This window comes from Sesamum indicum, linkage group LG11 (genome assembly GCF_026168435.1).
Source record: "Sesamum indicum cultivar Baizhima isolate 11 linkage group LG11, ASM2616843v1, whole genome shotgun sequence".
NCBI classification, from domain to species: Eukaryota; Viridiplantae; Streptophyta; class Magnoliopsida; order Lamiales; family Pedaliaceae; genus Sesamum; species Sesamum indicum.
Genome location: NC_142667.1, coordinates 16,311,352 through 16,334,995, shown reverse-complemented (window position 1 = coordinate 16,334,995; position 23,644 = coordinate 16,311,352). Strand labels below are relative to the sequence as shown.

At 39.5% G+C, this 23,644-nt stretch overlaps 4 protein-coding genes across 9 annotated transcripts; 2 read left to right on the top strand and 2 right to left on the bottom strand.

Annotated features, from left to right (window-relative positions):
- Nucleotides 1-26: 26 nt before the first annotated feature.
- LOC105174538 (Pentatricopeptide repeat (PPR) superfamily protein) lies at nt 27-5,044 on the bottom strand. 3 transcript variants are annotated; one of them, XM_088875332.1, is made up of 6 exons: nt 2,878-5,044; nt 2,430-2,470; nt 2,248-2,332; nt 2,050-2,157; nt 971-1,089; nt 27-633 (listed from the first exon to the last, which is right to left on the bottom strand). In XM_088875332.1, the coding sequence occupies exon 1, from the start codon at nt 4,983-4,985 to the stop codon at nt 2,901-2,903; it is 2,085 nt and encodes a 694-aa protein (XP_088731458.1). In that variant the 5' UTR covers nt 4,986-5,044; the 3' UTR covers nt 27-633; nt 971-1,089; nt 2,050-2,157; nt 2,248-2,332; nt 2,430-2,470; nt 2,878-2,900. The 3 variants fall into 3 exon arrangements, with proteins under 3 accessions (XP_088731458.1, XP_088731457.1, XP_088731459.1); XM_088875331.1 differs by having other exon boundaries at nt 2,430-2,468; nt 2,744-5,043; XM_088875333.1 differs by having other exon boundaries at nt 2,050-2,332; nt 2,430-2,468; nt 2,877-5,044.
- LOC105174726 (8-amino-7-oxononanoate synthase) lies at nt 283-1,358 on the top strand. The gene is made up of 2 exons (XM_011096912.3): nt 283-615; nt 716-1,358. Exons 1-2 carry the CDS (start codon nt 283-285, stop codon nt 1,148-1,150), a joined length of 768 nt encoding a protein of 255 aa, XP_011095214.1. The 3' UTR covers nt 1,151-1,358.
- Nucleotides 5,045-5,880: 836 nt separating the features above from the next.
- On the top strand, nt 5,881-10,266 carry LOC105174537 (uncharacterized). Of its 4 annotated transcripts, none has more exons than XM_020697638.2 (3): nt 5,885-6,068; nt 6,861-7,216; nt 8,989-10,266. In XM_020697638.2, exons 2-3 carry the CDS (start codon nt 6,971-6,973, stop codon nt 10,108-10,110), a joined length of 1,368 nt encoding a protein of 455 aa, XP_020553297.1. In that variant the 5' UTR covers nt 5,885-6,068; nt 6,861-6,970; the 3' UTR covers nt 10,111-10,266. The 4 variants fall into 4 exon arrangements, with proteins under 4 accessions (XP_020553298.1, XP_020553297.1, XP_020553295.1 ...); XM_020697636.2 differs by having other exon boundaries at nt 5,885-6,097; XM_020697639.2 differs by lacking the exon at nt 6,861-7,216 and having other exon boundaries at nt 5,881-6,097.
- A 6,789-nt stretch (nt 10,267-17,055) lies between these two features.
- OPS (LOW protein: UPF0503-like protein, putative (DUF740)) lies at nt 17,056-19,530 on the bottom strand. The gene has a single exon (XM_011096911.3). The coding sequence runs from the start codon at nt 19,257-19,259 to the stop codon at nt 17,238-17,240; it is 2,022 nt and encodes a 673-aa protein (XP_011095213.2). The 5' UTR covers nt 19,260-19,530; the 3' UTR covers nt 17,056-17,237.
- Nucleotides 19,531-23,644: the final 4,114 nt, after the last annotated feature.

Sequence of the window (23,644 nt, the reverse complement as noted above, 5' to 3'; positions counted from 1 at the left end):
TTGACCCGGAATACAGTAAAGCCCAATTGAAGTCACGTGCTGATATGATAGACTATTTGAAATTCCAAAGGAAAAGCAAGATAGGACAAGATCAATGGGCCCAAAAGAAACAAAAGACTCTTTCAATTTTTCAACAACATGAATGCCATATTTGAACAAGATAATGCAAATATAATCAGAGGTCCAAAACGCTTCTACTGTGTGCATATTGTAGGCTGACTCTGCAACTCTTCCCCTTCTTTTCCCCTTCTTTTCCCCTGCATATTTTTCCAACAGCACGCAATGATTTCTCTTAAAGCAATCCGAACCTCCTTCACTCCCATCTATGGTCCTTTCCCTGGAAGAGAATCCTTCAAGAAGAGGAGAATTGTACTCTCCCTCTGCAAGTCCAATACTTCAGATAATTCAAGTCAAGAAACTCCACCGCCCGAAGGAGATAGTCGCAAGCAGGAACTTCTTGTCAGGATTGCAATGCTTCAAGCCCAAAAAGTTCGTCTTACTGATTACTTGGATGAAAGATCAGCATATCTAACCCAGTTCGCGGAGGAAGCCAATGCTGAAATAGACCAGATTGGAGAAAATGCCCTTAAAGAATTGGATGAAGCTGGTACCAGGGTCTGTCCAACTTCTTTCCTGTCAAATGCATACAAAAAAACTGGGCTTATTAGGAAATTCCGTCACTAAATGACCAGGTTTTGTTCATTTTCTTGAGCAGATAATGGAAAATATAGAGAGTCAAATGCAAGCTTTCGAGGAATCTATGGAGTTGAACAAATCGGAGATTGAAGAGAGTGAGAAAAGGGTAGCGGATTTTGAAGGCCAAATTGAGAAAGACAGGAATGAAGGGCTGTTCTTCAAGAACCTGAGGCAAAAAACACCAGTTGACAAGGCAACAGCCAGGGAAGAGACAGAAAAAATCAGAAAGCTGACTAAGAAAAGTGCTGCTTCAGTAATCAGAAGGAACATTTACCTTGTACTGGTTGCGTTGGTACTTCTAGGAATTGCTGATGCCTCAATCTCTTCGACATTTGACTGGAGGAAGGTTGCAATTTTCGGGGTTATTCTGGTTGGTTTGCTCTCTCAACTCGTCTATGAACAGAGTATGTTATCAGAAACAGACAAAAAAGAACAAGAGAAAAGCAACCAATAGAGAGAGAAGGGAATTTTTCCTCGTCTTATTTTACCATAGAATATATGCACACCAGATGAATTAAAACCCCAAACATGACATTGCATTTGGGGCTAAGTAGCAAGCTACTTTGTTTTGCATCAGCTTGCACCCTTGTTTATACCAGTATGACCACCAAAACTCATTCTGCCAGTGATCCTTTATGACAAAATTTTTGCCCTTAGATTTTTATTGGGTCGTCAAATTGCCAGCAATCTAAACTCAACAACCAGCAACAGAAAAGAAGGGGCCTAGCGGTGTCTCACTCCAAAAGCGAGGAAGTCGACAGAAATTAACCAGCAAAACCTTATGCGAAAGCAGGAAGTATAGAACCCTAAATCATATATTCATTTAAAGTTAATAATGTACTTAGTCCTCACCCAATGTAGCATGAGTTATAACTCCAAATAAAATATTACTATCTGGGGCTAATACATCAGGCCAAATTTACTGTTGCATCACATACAGTGTTTTGGTGATAACTATTGTCACCAAAGCCATTTTGTGATGCTGTGTAATAAACTTCTCATCCAAAGCATAATAAACTTTCAAAAGAAAGCTTGTGCTCTTGAATAAATGAAACTACATTCATGACGAATAGCATGGTGCTAAGAGGCACGCAGGCCTGTAGCTTGACTTGCCACAAAAAAGTGAAGAGTGAAAGCATGCAACTTGATTCCAAAATCACAAAAGAACTCGTGCACTATTTTAATTGTTCCAGACAGCATAGAGGAAAATGGGCATGTTCCAAAATCACAAATGGAGATGAACACTATATTAATTACTCCAGACAGTATACAGGAAAAATGAACACTCATCATCTTAGTGCTAAGCAAACAGAACCGCAATGATGGTGAAAAATAAACCCTCAGGTGACATACCTTGCCTTGAAATTAAGAATCATGACTGTGCTTTGAACATCCAATTCTGCAATCTGCTTGTCTCTTGGTACTATCTGCTATAATTACCTCCTCTAGCATCCACTGTTCCTGTAAACATCAATCACATTGCCAACTATTAACATACGAATTGTAAACATCCTGGACTGGTGGTATCTCTTATAATTTCATCAATCATGCCTTCTGTATTGGTAGTCCTTCCTGCAAAGTAGTGTCTGTCTGATTTTGATAGAACCTGTAAAATCCTATGTACTTACCACACCACCTGAAACATATAGTGTTAAGATATCACCAGATTGCCAACTATTAAAATACGAATGGAAGACACAGCTTGTATGCGGTGAGTAAGTCGAGTATCTAACCAGCCACTGTCCAATCACCAGTCTGTTTACTTCATTAAGCTGCAAGATACATGAGCCAGAGAAAAAAAAAATGTTAGGAAACAATTCAGTGCAACAAGTGGTGTTGGACATGAACACTTCATGAAGATACAGATTTATGATACACCAATAAGGATTCAAGCGGTCTTCATTGAACAAGACCACATCTGTAATGAGTAAACTTTCTAGAGTTAGTTTTAACAACTACAAAAAATTTCTTGATTAAGGAATAGCCAACTAACATAACACTATTGTACCAGCATGTTGAAATGGAATAAAGCATGTAGGATACCAACCACAACTACAGAATGATATGCCAGCATTGCAAGAGAAATCAGTTTCTCCGTCAACATATATGAATTTATATAAAGGAAAATCCAGGCCCCAATATAAAGCAAATATGAATTGGTAGGACATCAGCAACTTAACTTCCCAATGTCTCAGGCAAGAGGATCATTTTGGAACCCCAGAGTGAACAACAGCTCGAACAAGTATGTTCCATGTAATTATGGTTGGAACAATTTTCTTTGTCAAGGCATCGTGCAAGAATAAAATGGCACCTGATATTCTATTGCAAGAACAAAGACCTTTAAGAGTAATGTTATAGGAAATAACATCTGGCTGTAGCCCATTTCTTAATATGCGAGCCCAAATAACCAAAGCATTTTTTAAGTCACCCTCCTTATAAAATCCATCCATAAGGGTATTGTGGGTAACAATATTAGGACCACAGTCCCAGTGATTCATGTCCAGATATAGCTCCAAAGCTACTCGAGTTTTGCCAACAGAACAGAGACCATGGATCAAAATATTATGCATCCGTACATCAGGTCTGAAACCTTGGCCAATCGCGTGGTTCCACAAATTAAGACCCATTTCTACTTTATGGCATAGACAGAGACCTTTTATTAGCAAGCTATAAGTGATCACATCTGACTTCCATCCTTTCTCTAGCATTTCCTTCACCAAGTCACAGGCTTCACTGTACCTCTCACCCTTGCATAATCCATTAATAAGAGTGTTGTAGGTAACCATGTTAGGGGAACAATTCATACTTTCCATTCCATGAAAAACCCTAATTGCATCCTCAAATTTAGAAGCACCCACAAAGCCATTGATTAAAGCATTGTAAACATGAGTGTTTGGCTTACAGCCACTTTTCATCATACGGTTCAGCAAAGAAACTGCTTCATCCAATTTTGCTTCTTTACACAACCCATTGATCATTGCTGAATAAGAAAAAGCATCTAGAGGACCACCTTTCTCCTCAGCAGTCTGTAACACATGTAAACTCTTGTCAATGTACCCATTTTTACAAAATCCACGGATTAAGATCCTGTAAGTAGTGGAATCAGCAACAAAGCCACTCTCCTTCATAACCTCCCAGATAGCAATAACTTGATCTACCTCTCCAATGTCAAACAGCCCTCTCATCATTATATTAAAACTAGCAACAGTTCGACCACCCTCCCTTCCCATCACCTCCCACAACTCAAAACAATTTCTAACTCTCCTTGCCCTAAAAAACCCATTCAGCATTGCATTATATACAACAGCATCAGGTGAGACCTTCCTCTCAGCCATCTCCTCATAAACCCTCTCGGCCCCATCAATATCCCCTACCTGACACAGCCCATGAATCAAAGAGCTGTATGTGAATAAATCCATTGTCCGCTCATTCTTACTCATCCTATCCCACAATTGCAGTCCCTCACTAAACCTCCCACACTTGCACAAGCCACTGATCGAAATATTGTATGTAACAACACTTGGATAAACCCATGAATCCTTTGACAACCTATCCCAAATAGCATTAGCCGCCTTATAATCCCCTTTCTTAAAAAATCCATCAATTAAAATATTATAACACGTAACATCAGGTCTCAGGCCTCTCTCAGTCATTTCATCAAACACCTTCACAGCCCCGTCCAAATCCCCACTTTTCGCCAACCCGTTGATCAAAGTGCCATAACTATAAACATCAGGGACCAAATCCGTCGCCCAAATATCATCCACCAGTGCTCTTGCCTTGTCGAAATCCATCTTTTTACACGCAATTTTGATCAAAATATTATAAGTTTCTAAATTCGGAGACACACCCATTGTTCGAAAATGTCTAAAGAAAACCTCAGCCTTATTCAGTTGATTCGAAACCACAAAAGCATTCATTAGACAATTATAAGACCTCACCCCGGGGTCACATCCAAAAACCTCCTTCATTTTCTGGAAAATTTCCATTGCTCTCTCCACCATAAGATTTCTCGAATATATTTTCAAAACAGCCAGCACCGTGTCTTCGGAACAAGGGCATTGCTGGAGTCGAATGAGTTCAACGATGCGGGTGATGTTAGGGATGAATTTGGGGTCAGCAGAGAGGGAGAGACGACGGAGGATGTGGTCGAAGACAGCAGGGGAGTGTGTATAGTTAGGGTGGGAACTCGCGGTGTCGAACAGGGTGAGAGCTGACCCAAGGTTCTTCTCCTTTTTGAGGAGCGGAAGGAGGTTCTTGGGAGTCAGGTTTCTGGGCAGCTGTGCCATAAGATGCAGGGGTTGCCTCCGCCTCCGCCGTGTCCTTTTATTGACAATCCAAAATATTATATGCGTGGCTGCTTAAAGAAGTCATTAAACTTTTATTGCAGCCCATTTAAAAACAAAATTTTCAATTAATTAAACAAATAAATACTCTAAAATAAATTATGGAAGTTTTGTCACTCATCATAATTTTTTCAAAACCTTTCTAGATATAATTTTTTTTTAATTTATTTGGACCAGTACATATTCATATGCATGTTTCTAAATTAATTATGTTTATATTTTTAGTTTTTAGCGGAAAATTTATATTTTTAATTTTGTGTAAATTTTGAGGTGAAAATGAGAATATATTTAAATTAATTAATGAGATTGTAATTTATATAAAATTACAGTTTCAAATCAATATATTTTTATTCTAATTACTATTTTGAAAACTGAAAATAAAAATATAAGCAAGCAGGGGAGAATTTGAAACATCTATGTTTTATTTTATAAATACGGAATATGTGGAGTCTAAATAAATAAATATGGGTGTTAGTTACCATATATTGAATCAGTGGATCCAATTGGTGTTGAAATGTCCTTATTATTAGCAGCCTTTTTATGGTGATGGGACATATAATGTCTTACAATATGGCATTGATTTGGTAATAGAGGTCTTGTCTTTGGAATTGGACTAGTTGGCTTGTTGTCTTGTCAATCAAGTGTGCTTGGCCCAATACCTGCTGGATTGAGCAAACTATTACTTTTTAATTTCAATTTGATTATTAAATTTTTAAAAAATATTTACTTTAGTCGTCATCATAATCCAATCCAAGATAATTTTTCATAAGGGTAACTAATAAGCAAAGCAAACCAATGCATAAAACCTAACAGTGAATATTAATTTGGGACTCAGACCCAAATCAAGATCCATGCCCATTACTAGACCTTAATTGGGTGACGAAAATAAACATTGCAAACTTTGTGTTAACAAAGATATCATAATCCCGCAAGTGACAAGCCTCTCAGGGTCACGGGGTCCGTTTCGCATCCCTTCAACTGCCCCACGGAAAGAGGAAGAATATACGCATCCCTCCACTTGAATGTGTACGCAGTTGCGTACGCCTGTGTATCATGTTTGTGCTGCACAATTGAGTCTCCTCTGTTTTTCCATTATGCCTTTACATCGGAACTCATCCTACAGTTTCTCTTCTAGCGTTTGCTTAGATCCATTTTCTTGCTTTATGCATTCCGCAATATGTGTATATGTGTTTATGTTTAATTGCATGTTGTATGTAGTTGTTTTCTGACAAGTAGTGATTAGTGGCGGAGGAGAGTCATGCAAGGAATGCTTTATTTAATTCCGGAATTCTGGGTGTTCAGGTGTTTTTGTCTCATGTACAAAGTCTTCTTTCAGGGTTAAATTTCTAGTATTTGGGTTTTAAGATTTGATATATATGAATGTATGGAGAGAGCAGACCTTGTCATTGCTGAAATTGAAAGTAATAAATTCGGGAGAAACTTTGATGTTTCTTTCCCTTTATGTTTTTACATGCATATTTTCTTTTTTTTTTTTTTTTGTTTATGAGTTGATTTGATTAGTTCTGATCAGGTATGAGACTATGAGTCTCATTTTACATGTAAATTTGTAGCTACTTGCCGCATTTAATGCCATTGAATTTTACTTGCAACAAACTGGGTCCCTTAAGAATAGCTGAAAACCTACTCAATTGCCTTTTTGTGCTTCCCGCCTCCCTCCAATCTTTGGTTTGTGCTTGAGGCCAATCCGTTGTATTTTTTCTCTTTTTTGGGATTTTTACTTGGTTGTTGCATTGTTCTTTTTCCTTCTGAGAAGGCATTGATTACCATATCTGATTTTTCGTGAATTTTCGGTTTCAGGTTCGGGAAAGAGGAGCTCCAAAATTTGAGTTAATTGCTTTCGCTTCTTGAATTGTTTTGAAATTGAATTTTGGAAGTAAGGTTTGATATTGTTGTTTGTGGGCTGAAAGATGACTAGACATGAGGGAGGGAAGGGGAAGAAAATTGCTAAAGCTTCACTGAGTAAAGGGATAGAGAATGTGCAACAAAATTTAATTTTTGGAAGATATTCTGAAGCAGAAATGTTAGTTCAGCTAAAACGACTCGCCTTGGATCCTTGTAGGCCGCAGTTTGCACGGGATAATATTAAGCCCTTGTGGGATCAGATACTAAGGCTCCGAAAAGTTATGGTCCTTAAAGATTCTGAAATTCCCTGGGTAAAGTCTTTAACATCTCACCTGTTGCCATATGTGAAACACGCATGATTCGGAACACTATGGTCATTTAGGTTGTTTCATTATGTAATGTTTGAATTGGAGCTGCTCTTTGTGTGTCTCAGTAGGAGTTGAAGCAAGACCATCCATTGTTCTTGTCATTGCTTTCTCCTTCTATCTCAGAACTTGATACACTGAACTAATTGTCTTTGGAGACAGTTCATACATAGGGCTTGAACTAGTTTAATTCCATAAAGAAGAAGCAAGTTCAGTTGAATTAGGCTTCTAATAGGCTGAGTTTGATTTGTTTACTTTTACTTTTATTTAGTTAATTAATGATGTCTCTCTCATTAGCTCCAACCACTTCTACTGTCAGAGAACAATGTAACGACATTCATACTTTCGCCTTTTCAATTTCATCTATGACCCCATTCTAATAGGTCTTGTAAATTGGACGTAGAGTAAATTAGAAAGTATGGTCACTTGTGCCAGGAACCCTGTACCTGTGGCTAGCTCAAGATTAATTAAGTCTTCTATGATTCCCTTTAATAGTTCTTGTAAACCTGCGAACAGATTTGGATAATTGAGGCAAATATATTACCTTTTCAATTTGTTCATACTGGTTGTGACCTAATTTGAACCCTTTTACCCACACTTTGGATTTGAGGATGGTAAGAATTATGAATGCAGATACTGTACTTTGTGGATCATTTAAGAGATTTGGGTAATCTCAATTTAAATCTCACCTTTTTTTAGCAAATGGAAGAAAATAGATAATTCAACATTTAGGGCATTTTCTCCAGCTCGCCAAACTTTGAAATTGTTCGTTTTGGCTCATAGCTGATTCTAGTTTCATATGAAGCATGAGAGGAAACAGTTTACTGCAATACGTATCGTTTGTTGTCATTTTTGTGCATAGTTGTCAGTCTAGATGTTAGAGTGACTTGGTCGATGCAAAGGTGCGCTTGAAGTGTGATTGACAGTTGCAACGAACTAGCATGTTTCATGGAAGATTTTGTGGTTGCCTTAATGACTAATACTATGGAAAATGTTTCTCTTCTTCCTCCTTTGCCTTTCATGTAAAGCTAATATCATTCTACCAGATTAAGCAAAACCTTTTTCTTTATATTGCTGATCAGTTGATTAGTTGTATTGATATTTTTGTTTTATAGAGCCATGTACTACGTGCCTGTGTAACATTTATATTCTGTTTGTAGGAGATCAGTATATTGTTTTGTAGAATATAGTATTTGAACTATCGACAAGACAAAACTATCATATCTAACTTCAGGTAAAAAGCTTAAGGTGCACTTTGCCCCTTGATCTTTGAACATGCGTGTTCAACACCCTCTACCATTTGTGTTGGTGTCACCCCTGATAATTCCAGTAGAATACATGGGCTTTTTGCCATAATGCTAAAGAGAAACTCTTCCAAAAATGGACCATGGGGCTTCTCATTACATTTTAAATAGTTGAGGGGCTAATAAACATTTTCAACAGTCATGTAGCAAAGTCTAATACCCCTGAGTTCTGGCCCTTAACCTTCCTTCACAAATTTATAGTACTATTAAGATCTTTCTCAATTGATAATGGTGAAAACAGCAAGTTCTGGTGAAGGAAATACATCTTTGGTTGGCTTATGCTCCCATTGGATGTATTACACATTAATATATAGAACAGCAGTTAGCAATTTATTCCGCTTGAATCAACTTCTTTATGCTGACGTGTCTTTCCCACAATACTTGCATGCAAATGACTTTTTTGTTTTCTTGCAGAGAAAGCGGAAACTTGACCAGTTCGTCAATGATAAGCTGAGAGCTTGTTCTGGCCTTGGTCTGCCTAACCAACAAACCGTAACAAAAAAGAATAGGAGTCAGTCATCTCATGCTTCATCACTCTCATGCTTGCTCAATTCATTTGACTCCACTCAATGTCATGATGACAAGTTTATCTTTGATTCTCGTACTTGTAGCAGTTTGACATTTGACGAGGCTTTGCCGGAGAAACAGGTACCTACTGAATGTTCCTTTTTAGATGATGTAGTACATCGGAATAGCCCTGGCAAAGATGTGTCTCCAACCGTAGATTCTGATGAATCTGTAAATGGTTCAAACCCGCTGAGTCCAGAGAATGAAGCACCAACTGTAGAAATTAGTAATGCAATTCACTTTTTGAATTCACCAACCTTGGATGGGCTACAGAGGAGACATCTTCAGCCTCCTCGACGGTCAATTAGGTTACTGAATTTCATTGGCGATCATCTTCAAAGAAAAGCTATTCCAGTTGGGCCACATTTCCAGGCTGACGTTCCTGAGTGGAGTGGCCCAGTGAACAGGAGTGTTCTTATTGCTGCATATAATAGCGATTCTGATAATTCCAAGTGGTTGGGTTCCCGAGTTTGGCCAATTGAAATTGGAAACATGAAGACCACTGGAAGAACAATTGGAAAGGGGAGACCCAACTCCTGTTTCTGTGTGTCCCCTGGATTTTCTGATTGCACCATACGCCACATAGTTGAGGAAAGGCTACTTCTGCAATGTGATCTCGGACCTGCTTTTTTTAGTTGGAAGTTTGATGAGATGGGTGAGCAAGTTTCAAATTCATGGTCACCAAAGGAGCAACAAACTTTTGAGTCACTGGTGAAAACAAGACCATCATCCAATGTGAAGAACTTTTTGAAGCGTGCGTTGAAGTGTTTTTCTAATAAATATAGGAAAGACATTACAAACTATTACTTTAATGTTTACGTTCCCCGTCGCATGAGCCTGCAGACAAGGTTGTCACCTGTAAAACAAGTTGATACTGATGATGAGGATGAGACACAAGATTTTAATTACATGGGTTTGCAGAAAAGATCTGGACGGAGGAGTCTTACAATCTGCAATCCGAAGATGTAAACCTAATATATTTACACTGGGTTTCTTAGTAGATAAGTTGGCACACAACTATTTTCCATGAGCCTTATTAGAAGGTATGTTTCTTATACATGACATTCACATTCATGTTTCTTGGTTTCCTGATATACATAAAGAAAAAAATTGTTTCTCATAGCATCTTAATCTCTTAATTTTTCATCAATTCCACAGTTATTTTATAATATTCTGGGTGCCCAATTTTCCCCGTGTTCATTTCTCATGTAACCGTACCTTATTTTATGGTATCTGGAGAAAGAGAATGCACAAGATCTTGTTCCTTATTGTACGGTACCTTCGTGTTGATTTCTTCTTTCATACAGAACTAGAGAATCATCACGGTGATATGAAGAGTTGTTCTTGTTAGTCGAAAATGAGTTGCATCAGACTTAAGTTGAGTTAATTGATAAGTGACTTCAGGGTGTTTGGCTGAGCTTAGAAAGATCTTCTCGCCTCTTGAGCTGCTTATTATTAGCAGCTGGACATCTTCTGAAATTAAGTTCAGATACTTTATGCGGATGTTACTTTTGTCTTACCATCAACTATGAATTTTCATCTGGCTTCGATCGGCTTAACTTGTCGAATGACTTTCTGTTCATGCTCTGCATCGAAGGAAAAGATTTTTGTTGTTTGTGCTGAAATTAATTTTGACAAGGATGCAAACTTGCAAAGCTGCTGTACAGTGAAGGAAATTAAAGAGTGATTCCAGACATGATAATGGGAGTTGTGCGGAAAGATATAATTGCTGCATTGCCTTTTTGACAAACATTAAATCAATTTTTGGGTTTTCCCAACCGAAAGAAGAAAACGTAAATCATTGCTCCCAATAATATTTACACGCCTTTGGATTGCTCCCATTGTCGCTTTTTGACTTTTTAATTTTCAATAAATTTTATTGATGGCAGAGCTTTTACATTTATCAGAAACCAAAGTACTGTATACAATTCTTTGATGAGCAAATTCGTTTGTGTGTTCTTAGTTAATAGTGGAGTAATTTTGGAGGTAGGTGGCTTTTCCAAAGTCAAAAGTCTGGGTTGTTTGTTAGGTTGCTGTGCTGTTTCTGGGTTTCACACTGTCTATTAACCCAAATCCACAGAGTTAAATTCAATGCTGATTCAACTCAAAATAAATCGAGTGGAGCGACTGCTTACCAGTAGTAAAATGTTGAACATCTCTCTGCCCTTGTTTTGGTAGTTGAAAAGAACAGGTAACTTCCTGCTGTAATGACAAAGTGGGAATCACTCTACTCAGAAAGTTTTACTGTGACATTGATTTTTGGAGTTTATAAGATATTTCAGTTTATTTTAGAATTAAGAAGTTGAAATGTTTGAATAAAGTAAAATTATAAACTTAAGTTCACCTAAACATTATCTATTTGTTTTGCTGGATAACAAAATGCAGTATGGAAGTACATCCTTTCTACAAGAGATAAGGAAAAGAGTAAATTGCAATTAGTTCTATGAAATTTGGTTTAATTACATTTATCCTTCGTCAGTACTCTTAATTTTAATCGTTGTCCAATAATTAGCCTAATTCGTCAGTTTTTATTAGGTTTATGTTTATTTTTGCCGTGAACTAATTAAAATATTTTTGTAAACTATGAATTGTAATTTTATTTATTTTTAATTTTTTTAAAATTTCCTTTATGGATTAAATGAATCTTTTCTTTTTTTTTTTTTAACAAAATTTCAAAATTTTCCATTCACATCTCCTGTTTTCTTTTACAAATTTTCAGTTTTTTTTTTTAAAAAATACAGTAAAGAAGTGGAGAATTCCAACTCTCTATTCAAGATTATATAATTTTATCAAATATTAAGAATATTAGTCATTTTTTAAATAACAAAAAAATGTTGGTAACTATATCAAATTTTAGGAGAGCTCATTGTAATTTATGAAACACTAATGAATTAGGTTGAATATAATTATCCCTCACTTAAATACATAAAATACAAATCACATGTATTATAATGTTTGTGATATACATTAGTAAAAAAATATATAAAATTATAAGGGCAAAAGAGTAATTGGATATATAGGAGGCACACCATAAGTACATAAAACCTATCACACCATATAATTTCCAACACCCTTATAAATACCAAAATACTAATTTTTTAATCCAAGACTACTATTCATTGACAAGACCCCTCCTTCTTGATTATTACACATTTTGCGGAAACAATATTTCACCTGGTGTAAAAGTCCGTCGTGGTAAAATCCCGATTTATTCCTTAGCAAAAAAACCTCGACCACATCATTGGCGCCGTCTGTGGGAAAAAATTTCACCTCGACGTTGAGCATGCACACCAGGTCCAAAGCCCGTGACGTACACGATCTAGACGCAATACGAGAAGCCCAAGCGAGCGGAATGGAACAGAACCCCCCTGGTGAACAGTCAGTTCCTCAGGAGGTAACCCCCCTAACACACCAGCAAACACCCCTCAATGGGGGACTCCCCTCGTCACATCAAAAATTTTCGGCCGTGCCCCCAACCGGAGTGCTCCCCTCGGAGGCTCCACCCCAAGAACCGATGATCCAGCTGACACAGGAGGCCTTGCTAGCCTTGATACGAGACGCGTCTACACGAGCTGCGGCTCAAGCCGTGGCCCAATTTGTGGCGCAACAACCAGTGAACCCGCCCCCTCCTTTCCCTCGTAGAAGTCGAGAACTATCATCGGCTCCCGAGGAGGAGGAGCAGAGGCGAGAGGAAGTAAATAGTCGGATTTCCAGACCCAAAGTTGCACAAACTCAAGATCGGAATCTCCATAATCGAGAACCTTTCGCCCCCCCACCAACTTGGGGAGCCGAGGATTCCCACTTGCCGTTGGGTGTGGCACCTCCAAGACGGAGCCCATTTGCCTCCAACATTCGGGCAGAGGCGCTCCCAGCTGGTCTTAAGGTGTCGAATCTGTCGGAGTATGATGGAACGGGAGACCCACAAGAACACTTAGACAAATTTTACGCCAAGATTGATTGGTACGATCTAAGTGACGCCGCTTACTGCAAGGTCTTCCGCACTACGCTGTCAAAACGCGCACTAGCCTGGTTCAACCAACTGCCTGCTGGAACTATTTCTAGCCTCGAGCAATTGGTTCAACGTTTCTTGCACCACTTCTCCATGAACAAAAAGGTCCCAAAAACGGCGGCATATCTATTTACTATCCGTCAGAGGGAAGGCGAGACTCTGAGAGATTTCATGCAAAGGTTCGTAGATGCAGTGCATGAGGTTCCTCATGTTAACCAAGAGTTGTTAGCTAGTATTGTCCAACAGAATCTACAACCGGGAAGATTCAAAGAGTCTATAGCAGGCAAGCCCCCTAGCGCTATGGAAGATTTACTCGTGCGCTCCCAGAAATACATCCGGATTGAGGAGTCTAATGCTTTGGATCCTTCCCCCAGCGGCAAAAGGAAGGGTCGAGAAGAGGAAAAAGAGCCGAAAAAGAAAGAGGAACGCAAGCATGTGCCTCCGGCGGGGTTTGCTCACTATACCCCCTTGAATGCTCCCAGGGGGGAGATATTAATGGTGGCGGAACAGCAAGGGCTAATCAGTCAATGGCCGACAAAGATGAAAGATAACCCTAAGAGACTCAAATCCGACAAATATTGTCGTTTTCACCGAGACAGGGGACACACGACGGAGGAATGCCATCACCTGAAGAATGAGATAGAAAAATTGATCCAGCGGGGACACTTAAAGGAGTATGTCAACCACTATGCACAAGGACGCAATTTTGACCGTGGGCCGAATGTGCAAACTCCTCGTGACGATAACTATCCCACCGCAGGAGTCATCCTGTGACCTCAAAACGATCAACAAGCCATGAAGGAGGAGCTCAAAGTTCACGTAGCGGAAAAAAAAAATATTTTTTGGCTAGTCACTTGTAATAGGAGAAAACTCGAGTAGTAGCTCGACATATCCTTCTCCCCTTTTGATTTTCCCTAACACTTTGTATTTCGGAGTTTAAGTAATGAAGTTGGTTTTCTTGTAGTAGTCCCAACAAACGAGACGAATTTAGGCGTAGAGATCCTTGAAGTTTCACGAGGACCCTAGAGGCAAAAATCGTCATTGTCATATAGACAAAAGTCGCTATTGCCCCGGGACCCCCTAAACGGAACTTTCATTGAGATCCTCGTCAATAATGTCGCCCCGAAAACTTCACATCCCTTTGAAGTTGGTAAAAGACCGACTCCGGGACATGAAGTATCCTTTGAGGCAACATCCCCTTATCAAATCCTTGATGCAATGTCCCCACATAAATATGTTGGCCTCGCAAAGTTTTGCCCCCCTTTCGAAGTTGGTAAAAATCTAACTCCAGGGCATGAGCAAAAACATCCCTTGAGGCAACATTCGACGAATATAAGTCGTATGAGAACAGAACAACAACTGAGTAAGTGTAGCGACTACATTTACGAATATAGAATACTAACGAGTCACCTCCTAAGATTTTCAACCTAATGGATGATGAAAAAATCACCCCAAGAGGCAACGCCTTCAGAAAAGAAAAAAATACGTCGCTTCACTTCCTCCAAAGTCTTGGGGGGCTCTATCACCACTTGTAAGAATTATTTATGAGGAGTCTCTCTTGAAAATGATGTCGAAATTCTCAAGACAAATGAAAAAATTTAGCGGATGAGATGAATAAACTCTGAATGACTCCTACTAATAGAAAAGGAGAGCAAGTATTGTTAAAAAATATTTGATGGTGTAGTGGTAGGAGTTCCTACTCACCACCCTTTTAACCTGGGTTCAAAACCCAGGTGACGCAAAAATTAGCACCTCCTCACAACACTTGAAAACTCAAGCTAAGCTTGAGGAGGGCTCGAATTACATCGCCTGGTGCGCCGCACTCCACCTGGTGCACCAGCGTGAGGCACGAGCGGGGCTCGGGGTGCACCACCTGGTGCACCCCGCCGGCCTCCAGCTCAAGGCAATGCCTCGAGCTGGAGGTGCGCGCGCCTACTGCCTCGCCATCCCCAGCTCGAGGCACTGCCTCGAGCTGGGCTCGGGGTGCACCTCCTGGTGCACCCCCCCCGGCCTCCAGCTCGAGGCAATGCCTCGAGCTGGAGGTGCGCGCGCCCACGGCCGCGCCAGCCCCAGCTCGAGGCACTGCCTCGAGCTGGGCTCGGGGTGCACCCCCCCGGCCTCCAGCTCGAGGCAATGCCTCGAGCTGGAGGTGCGCGCGCCCACGGCCGCGCCAGCCCCAGCTCGAGGCAGTGCCTCGAGCTGGACTCGGGGTGCACCCCCCCAGCCAGCTCGAGGCAATGCCTCGAGCTGGAGGTGCGCGCGCCCAAGGCTGCGCCAGGGTGACCTCCTGGTGCACCCCCCCTCCCCCCGGCCGCGCCAGCCCCCGCCTCGAGCTGGGTTCGTGGTGCACCCTACGACCGAGGTGCACCCACTCCCATGTGTTAACTCAATTCAGAAAAATATTTACTCTCGTACAAAATATTCTACCAGAAAGTTCATATTCCGTCCGAGAGTGGGGGGCTGTATGATATACATTAGTAAAAAAATATATAAAATTATAAGGGCAAAAGAGTAATTGGATATATAGGAGGCACACCATAAGTACATAAAACCTATCACACCATATAATTTCCAACACCCCTATAAATACCAAAATACTAATTTTTTAATCCAAGACTACTATTCATTGACAAGACCCCTCCTTCTTGATTATTACACATTTTGCGGAAACAATATTTCACCTGGTGTAAAAGTCCGTCGTGGTAAAATCCCGATTTATTCCTTAGCAAAAAAACCTCGACCACATCAGTTTGAAAAATTACTTTTGATGCATTTAGACAGGTTATCTACTCGAAAATACTTGATCCTCTTTTGTCCTAAACCACCATCAAGAAATCGAGTTCACAGCTTCTAGTGACTGATAATTGAAAAATTAGAAGCTGCTGCATCCCACTTTTCTAGCCAGCCCAAGCCCACTGCCCACTGCTGACTGCCCCCCTCAAACCTCGACTCATGCCTGAATCACCTAAACCACCGAATCCTGACACAATTTTCACTAAGAATTGCAGAAAAACTGAAACACTAGGGACTAAACTACCTCCTCTGTTGGCCTGTTTTACTTAATCTAGACATCGGTTAAAAATGTGTAATGAGAAAAGAAAAGTAGAGATGATATATGCATGCGCGTGCTTGCACAAAAATACATATGTAACAAGACAAAAGCTTGAAACAAGGCCTGAAACTGAATTGTCCGGGTGACAATCCCTTAGAACAGAACCAAGTCTTGAGACATTTCTGTCCAATTTCAGCTTTTCGTAGAACACATTATTGTTTCCCTTTATTGGTGAATATCCACTTTGCTTTGTTTCTATGATAAGGACTAACAACACACACCACACCAACAATCATTGCTAACAAGCAAACAATCATCAAAATCACTTCCCAAAAGTATATTACCACCCAACCCAAGTCATAATAAAATATGAACACTCATTTCTTTAAGTGAACAAATTGCATCGACCAAAATGAGGTGTATGGAAATGAAATTTCATCTACCAAAGTGAGGTTTTTCCTAGCATTAAGCTCCATTTGTTGTTTCATAAGATTCTGTCAGAAAGAAAAAAACTTGAAATCTTAACTGGGACCCCTTGTGTCCCTCACCATACTGATGGTGTATCAACGTTTTTATTCCGTAAATTTCGCCTTTATAAGAATCAAATCAGAAAAGCAGATAATGTTTGAAGCAGACACAATTAAAAGAAAAAGAGAGATAATTTGATGTAAATATAATGTCAGTGATTAGTTTTACTATAACCATGAAAAAGCTTATGTAGGTAGTGTTAATTATCAGCCTTTGACGAGCAATCAAAGGAGTGAGTCCTTAAACACGAGGCATGGCCAATTACCAGGCTTGAGCAGTCATGACAGTAAGAGAAACTCTTGTAACGAAAGAAGTAATTCACAAATTGAATCAGAGACAAAGAAACATGGGAATTTTCTCATTATTAAAAATACTAAAATAGTATTCTGATCAAAGATTCAAAATGCATGGCAAACAACAAGAACCCGATTGGCTTATGTGATTACACAACAAATGCAGCAAGTCTCTTAACAGAAAATCAGAACAACAACAAGAGGACCTTGAATCTCAGTACAGCCGCAGTACACTTCTTGCAATTGAGTGTGAGGTATTGGGCTTGACTTTAGCCAATCCCCCTCTCCGGCTGCTTCTCATAGGTGTCAAGTAGAATCGGAGAAGTCCATTATCCAAATGGTTGGGAGAATACCTTGCGCTCCGATTCTTCTCCAACACAAACTCATTCCTCTTCTTCCCATGTCCATTCATTTCCACAGCTGATTTCCTCATACTCGCAAATGAGCCCCCAATGTGATTGGCATTTCTCCAGCTCACGCTACTGTTGCTTCGAAACATATTTCTGTTAAAGCCACCTCTCACATCTCCATTCCCTTCCCTCCTCAGGTCCTGCCAAGACTCAGATAGTGATCTCTCCACCCCATTTGCTCTACTGTATTTCTCCTCTTCATCCTCATCCTTATTCCCACCATTACGCCGGTGTATGAAACCCCATATTTTTGAACTCCACCTTCTAGACTTTTTCGACTCCTTTCTGTCCCCATTCCCTATCACAGAATTGATACTATCCCGAAATCCACCACTCAACTCAAACGTTTCAGAAAGATCATCTCTTAAAGAGTTTGAATTTGAGTCCCTCGAGTCTCTTTCCGCCAAAAATTTCGCTCCGTGTAAGTAATCCGTGGTGGTCGGCGAAACCTTAGCATTAGACACCACCTTCAGTTCATCAATCTCAGCAACCACTGCAGCAGCGGTCTTCCTAATTGAACTAGACCTATCAAGACTCTTCCTCCTCCTTGAAGAAGAAGAATCTAAGTAGTACTCCCTAGTTTGCGCTGACCCCCCAGGCACACCTTCCTCCTCATTGTTGGATTTCATTGTTGGTTCCTCGACTGGAATTTGCATATCAGAGCGTGATACATGCACAGCTGGGGCGTCCTCCAATACAGAAACCATAGGTGCCATTCTGGGAAAACTCCTCCCTATCAAATAACCATCCCAAGAAGCCCGAGGCTCATCAAAAGAATATCTTGGATCATCCAAGCTGATTCTTCCAGCATCAAGCGAAAACCTGGGATCAGTGTCACAAGACCTCCTCCCAAACCCATAATCAGCAATTTCGGACTGAGTCTCCCTATATTGCCTAGATATTGGCTTCTCCACAGGCAATGTAGCTAAGTTTTCGCCATTATTCTGCTTCTTAATCTTCTGTTTCCGCCTCCAGTTATGCCATTTCTTGCTAAAAACCGATGCTGCTCCCCAAAATCCCCCTCCTGAACTCTTCTTTTCCTGAGTATCAAGTATATGATCCTTCATAGGTTTCAAATTACTAGGAAGAACCACCTCTTCTTCCACAATCTTACCGCTATTCACATCTACAACCACGTTTCTCAAACCCTCCAAATGCGAATCGCGCACAGGCCTAATTTCATCTCCATCCTCATCACCATCATCATCCACGAAAGCAACATCCTCTATATTTTCAGGGTCTTTAAAATCCTCCTCATTTTCCTCTTCCTCAAAAACGGGCTTATTTGGAAAACAAGATTCAACTTTTTTGCTGTTCTGGAGATTTTGATGAGAGGAAGATGAAGCAGCGGAAGCAGAAGCGGGTTTATTGTTATCAGCAACACTTTTACTCTCGCTGTCGAGTGTAAAGAGCGACCAAAGAGTACTTCTGACCCTAACGTCACAAGATTTCCTTTGGGGCTCAAAGGATAGGCCTAAAGCTTCGTTCTTGGAAGCAGAAAATGACTTTGTTCGACGTAGTTCGGGAAAAAATGAAGACGGTTTTGAAGGTTTAGGGAGAGGGGGAGGCGGAGGAAAATTGTTAGATTTAGAGGTAGAGGAGAAGAGGGATTTGATGGCGGCGGCGGCGGCAGCGGAGGCGGAGGAGGGGCGGCGGGAAGAGGAGGGAGTGTTGGAGGAGGAGTCTAGAGTGTGGAGGCGCTCGCAGAGGCAAGAGGGACAGAAGCCAGTGAAGTGCTCATTAGGGTGGCGATCGCAGCTGAAGGAGGAGCGCGGCGGCTGCGGCTGAGGCGGCGGCGCAGTTGGGTCTGCAGAAGTGGTATTCATAACCGTGGGGAGTAAGTTCGCCACCCGGTCATGTTAGTAACTAGAGAGACAACATTGCGTTACAGAATGCGTGTGTGCTTCAGCTTCAGTGCTGTGTTCTCTTATGTAGTGTGTGTATGTGTGAGAGAGGAAAAAGAGAGAGAATTGGTGTGTGACTGACTGTGTGGTGAACGGGCGGGTGAGTGAGTGTTGAAAAAATAGAAACGGATGTGAGAGAGAGAGAGAGAGAGAAATAAAGAAGGAAAGGAAGGAGGAGGAAAATGTTTTGCTTCTCTCTCTCTTTAAATAAATTTTTTCTTCCTCCTCACCTCACTTTTTTTTTTTTTTTTATCTGTTTGAATGCGTTTTTGGTTATTCCGTTCTTACAGAATATATATATATATATATATATATATATATATTACAGAAATGCACTGAAAATACCAGTTTTGCCCTTCACTGTAATCGAATATACTAGACGAGATTACTACTACTAGCTCTTTAATTGCAGAGGAGTGGAGTTTGTAATATAATCAGAAGTGGAATTTTTTGGAAACACTGAGGCCGAGGGTACAATTGTCATTTCAGTTTTGGCTTTGAAGCTGAATCCAATATTCCACAAGTAAACTGAATTTGGTAACAAACTCAAATATTAATTATAATAATTATAAGGGTTGTGTGTGTGAAATTTGAATTGGGGAATTTGAACAATTTAATTTTCAAAGATTCTCTGTCTGTCGGGGGAGCAAAAGCAAAAGCAAACCCCAACCACCCACCCCCACGCCCCCATCTCTCTCTCTCTCTCTCTCTCTCTCTCTCTCTCTCTCTCTCTCTCTATATATATATATATATATATATATATGTTGCATTCTCAAATCGCTATCTCTTGTTCTAAACTTTCTTCCTTTAAATTCTATTTTTCTCTCTCCCTCACTCTACTTTTCTTTTCTTTTTGTTTTTTTCCAATCTTTCTTTTTCCAAAAAAATTGAGTTCCATGATTTCCATCATTGTGGGGTTTCCCCATTCTCTTTTCTCCTTCTCCTCTTTCCCGTTCCCACCGGTGCCCAAACACTCTGAGGCCTCTGCCTGCCTACAACCCCCCAACAATTAATTATTTACTCCATATATATATATATATGCCTCAATTTAAATTAATGTAAATTTTAATTCATACATAATATCGTAAAAAAAATAAAAATGGCAAGAAAACAACTCTTTTTCTGAATCACGATGATTACTCTAATAATCATAATGCATGGTGCTAGATAAACCGGAAAAGAGGATTTGTAACTTGATTCTATTCTATGCATGGGAGTTGCAACCAAAATTAACAACCGCCAAGAAAGAAAAAAAAAAAGGAAAAACAAAGCACTTTTTCACTTTTGAGTTGGAAATAAATAAAATAATTGGAAATTGGATGCATGCATGCGCAGTAGTGTTGCTTGCTTTCATTAAAAGAGGTGAAAATTGTTTTTCACCGTGATATGGTAAAAATTGGATTAAGTTGGGTTGTGGAATAGGAGGGAGGAGGGAGGAGGGAGGAGCAGCATGCAGAAGAAGGCAAGTAGGGACAATGTCCAAATAACTCCAAATCATGTTTCCTGCTCATCGCCTTCTCAAGAAAAAGAAATTACCCTGCCTGCTGCCTGCCATTCCCCACACTGCCTTTTGCTTTTCTTTTAAGTGTTTATCATCTAATTCCTTATTTCAATTTTAAAATATATTATTTATTACTAGACTCAAAAAAACCTATTAAGAAACAAAAATCAAATATTTTTCATTTTAAAAAAAATAAAATAAAGGGGGGTATATATCATGGGTGATGTATGTATTGTATTGTATGGGATATTGATTGATGTGCATGGAATGGAATTAGACGTAAAGCGATTGTGTGTCCTCAGGCTTCTTGTACTTGCTTTCATTTTCTTTCTTTAACCAACAAACAAATAAAAGCATCAAAGAATAAAGTATTCAATATTTGTCTTTCTACTACGCCTTGTCTTTTCATGTTCCCATTACTACTTTCGTATTTACTTATATATAATAATATAGGAGGAATATTATTAATAACTCCATCAATAAAAATACATTTCAGACACAAATTCTCTGCTCCCTCCTGTGCTGTGGGTCCAACCCATACCATACTACCCTAACACCCCCCCCCCCCCCCTCTCCCACTCCCACTCCTTTTTTTCCTTTTTTTTTGGGCGGGGAGGTATAAGTCCTCCATTCCCACTTGTTTTCCACTTTTATCCATCACTCAAACTAACAAACACACACATACACACGTGTACGTATGTGAAATATTGTTTTGTACGGCACAATCTAGACATTCACTAAATTAAGTTAAGATTTAGGGAATGTTTGGTCTTTAGTTATTCTATTTCTAATCAGTCTCTTCCCAGTTTTGTGCACTTTGTAATGTAATTATCTATTATGTATAGTTTATTGATGCTATATATATATATATATGACAATGAATGTGAATAAATTTATTGACAATCAAATCATACAGTGACATTATATAGAGCAAGTTGGCAACGACATGTGAAGGAAATAATCAAGAAATCAACCTCACGCGTGCGCCCTAGGCTCCACAAATTTCGCCAGAAGCCATTATATCAAATAATGATGTCTTATATTAGGGACTAGATAATTATTATTCATAATCACAATCACAATCACAATATTCGGCATCCCAAAGTCATCCCCCTTGTTATATGCCTGTAATTGGAGGCATTATGTTCACTGCTTGGGATCACATTATATATAATTCATGAAAAGATAGGTTGAACATGCAATTACAGGTGCAATGGCTAATTAGAAGCAAGAAAAAGAAGAGCTCTCCATCATTTCAATCGAAAATTGGGCATTTCAGTGTTTACTCCCTTTACCCCACAAACACATGATGTATAATAAAGGACATTGTGTTGAATGATATCCCACTATAAAAAAGAAGCCTTCATTTTAGACCCAAATTGCCTATTCAAAACCTTGTCTTCACCCTACCCAGCCTAAAAAGGGGAAAGCACAAGAAGCGTGAACCATATAGTATGCTAGTCAAACAAAAACTGATATACCAACACCGCATAACATTTAAAGTCTAATTAGTGGATACTTTTTCTTTTATTTTTTCTTCCAAACTTCATAATAAAAATTATTTATGTGTGGTTTATTTCCACAAACCTGCAACTGAAATTCATGGTTGAGATCCTAATCTTCCAGAAACCAAGATTGCCGGACTGGTTCGATATCCGATTGTTGAGCTTCTGGCCTTTCAGATCTATACATTAGTCCTATCAATCTTAGTATAATACAGCAAAGCAACATGCACAAACTCATAATATTTATTATAATCTTCAAAGCATAATCATACAGGCTGACTGAAGGAATCCCAAGAAAGAATATAGAGTTTGGCATGTTACTAAAGCCAGACAAACCCATAGAAGCATACAAAAGGCTGGTGATGAGGAGGTTTTCTAGGCACACCATACTTGGGGATTGATAAATATTCCAAACAGATCTTAAGTTGATCATATGAATTGCAATCAACAAGAAAAAGGGCTTTTCCTGCTTTTATTTTTAATATAAAAAATTGCATGAAAATCATCAGTATTAGTGAATTTTCAAAGGTGAAGATAGAGAAAAGAGCAAAGACGGGATGGCCAGTTTGCTTTTACTTCATCCCTTTTCTTTTTCTTCTTTTTTCTGTATATAAAGTGATCATGTGAAGGGAAAGAAAAAGAAGCAGCCAACACAGAAAAGACCTTAAAATTCTTTAGCTTCTCTTTTCGGCCTTGATGGGATTATATTCTGTTTAGTTCCGTTCCTTTTACTTGGTGTTTCTTTCTTGGAAGGAGTTCTGTGAAAAATTATATTCTTTGATGCTTTGAATTATGAATGGACCCAATAAGAGCTTTACAGGCTGGGTTACTCCTCTCTTAAGACACTGAAGTAGCAACTTTAAGCCCACACTTCGACCCCATCTCTGTGAGTTGTACAGAAGTCCGCATATATATAACATTCAGTGCCAAGATAGAGCTGGCCCAGAAAGCTACGTATTCTACGGGCTCTCATCAAATAGGTACTTCTTAGCTATGGTTTCCATTGTAATTAAACTGTTTCTGTTTGCCAGACTTCGAACCCTATTTCAGGTGGATTTTTTTTATCAACTCCTAATTACTGATTTTGAAACCCTATTTGAGGTGGATGATCTTTTATGATCTCTTAATTCCTAACTACTAAGTAGTAAGTGCAAACCCATAGTTGAGCGTCCATGTTCAAATCTTTCCCTTCCAAATAAATCCACAAGTCTGAATTCCTAGGCGCCAACTGTGTTGAAAAATCGAAACATGCATGCTAAAAGATACCCACAAAGAAGAACATACGGGCCTACACGAACAAA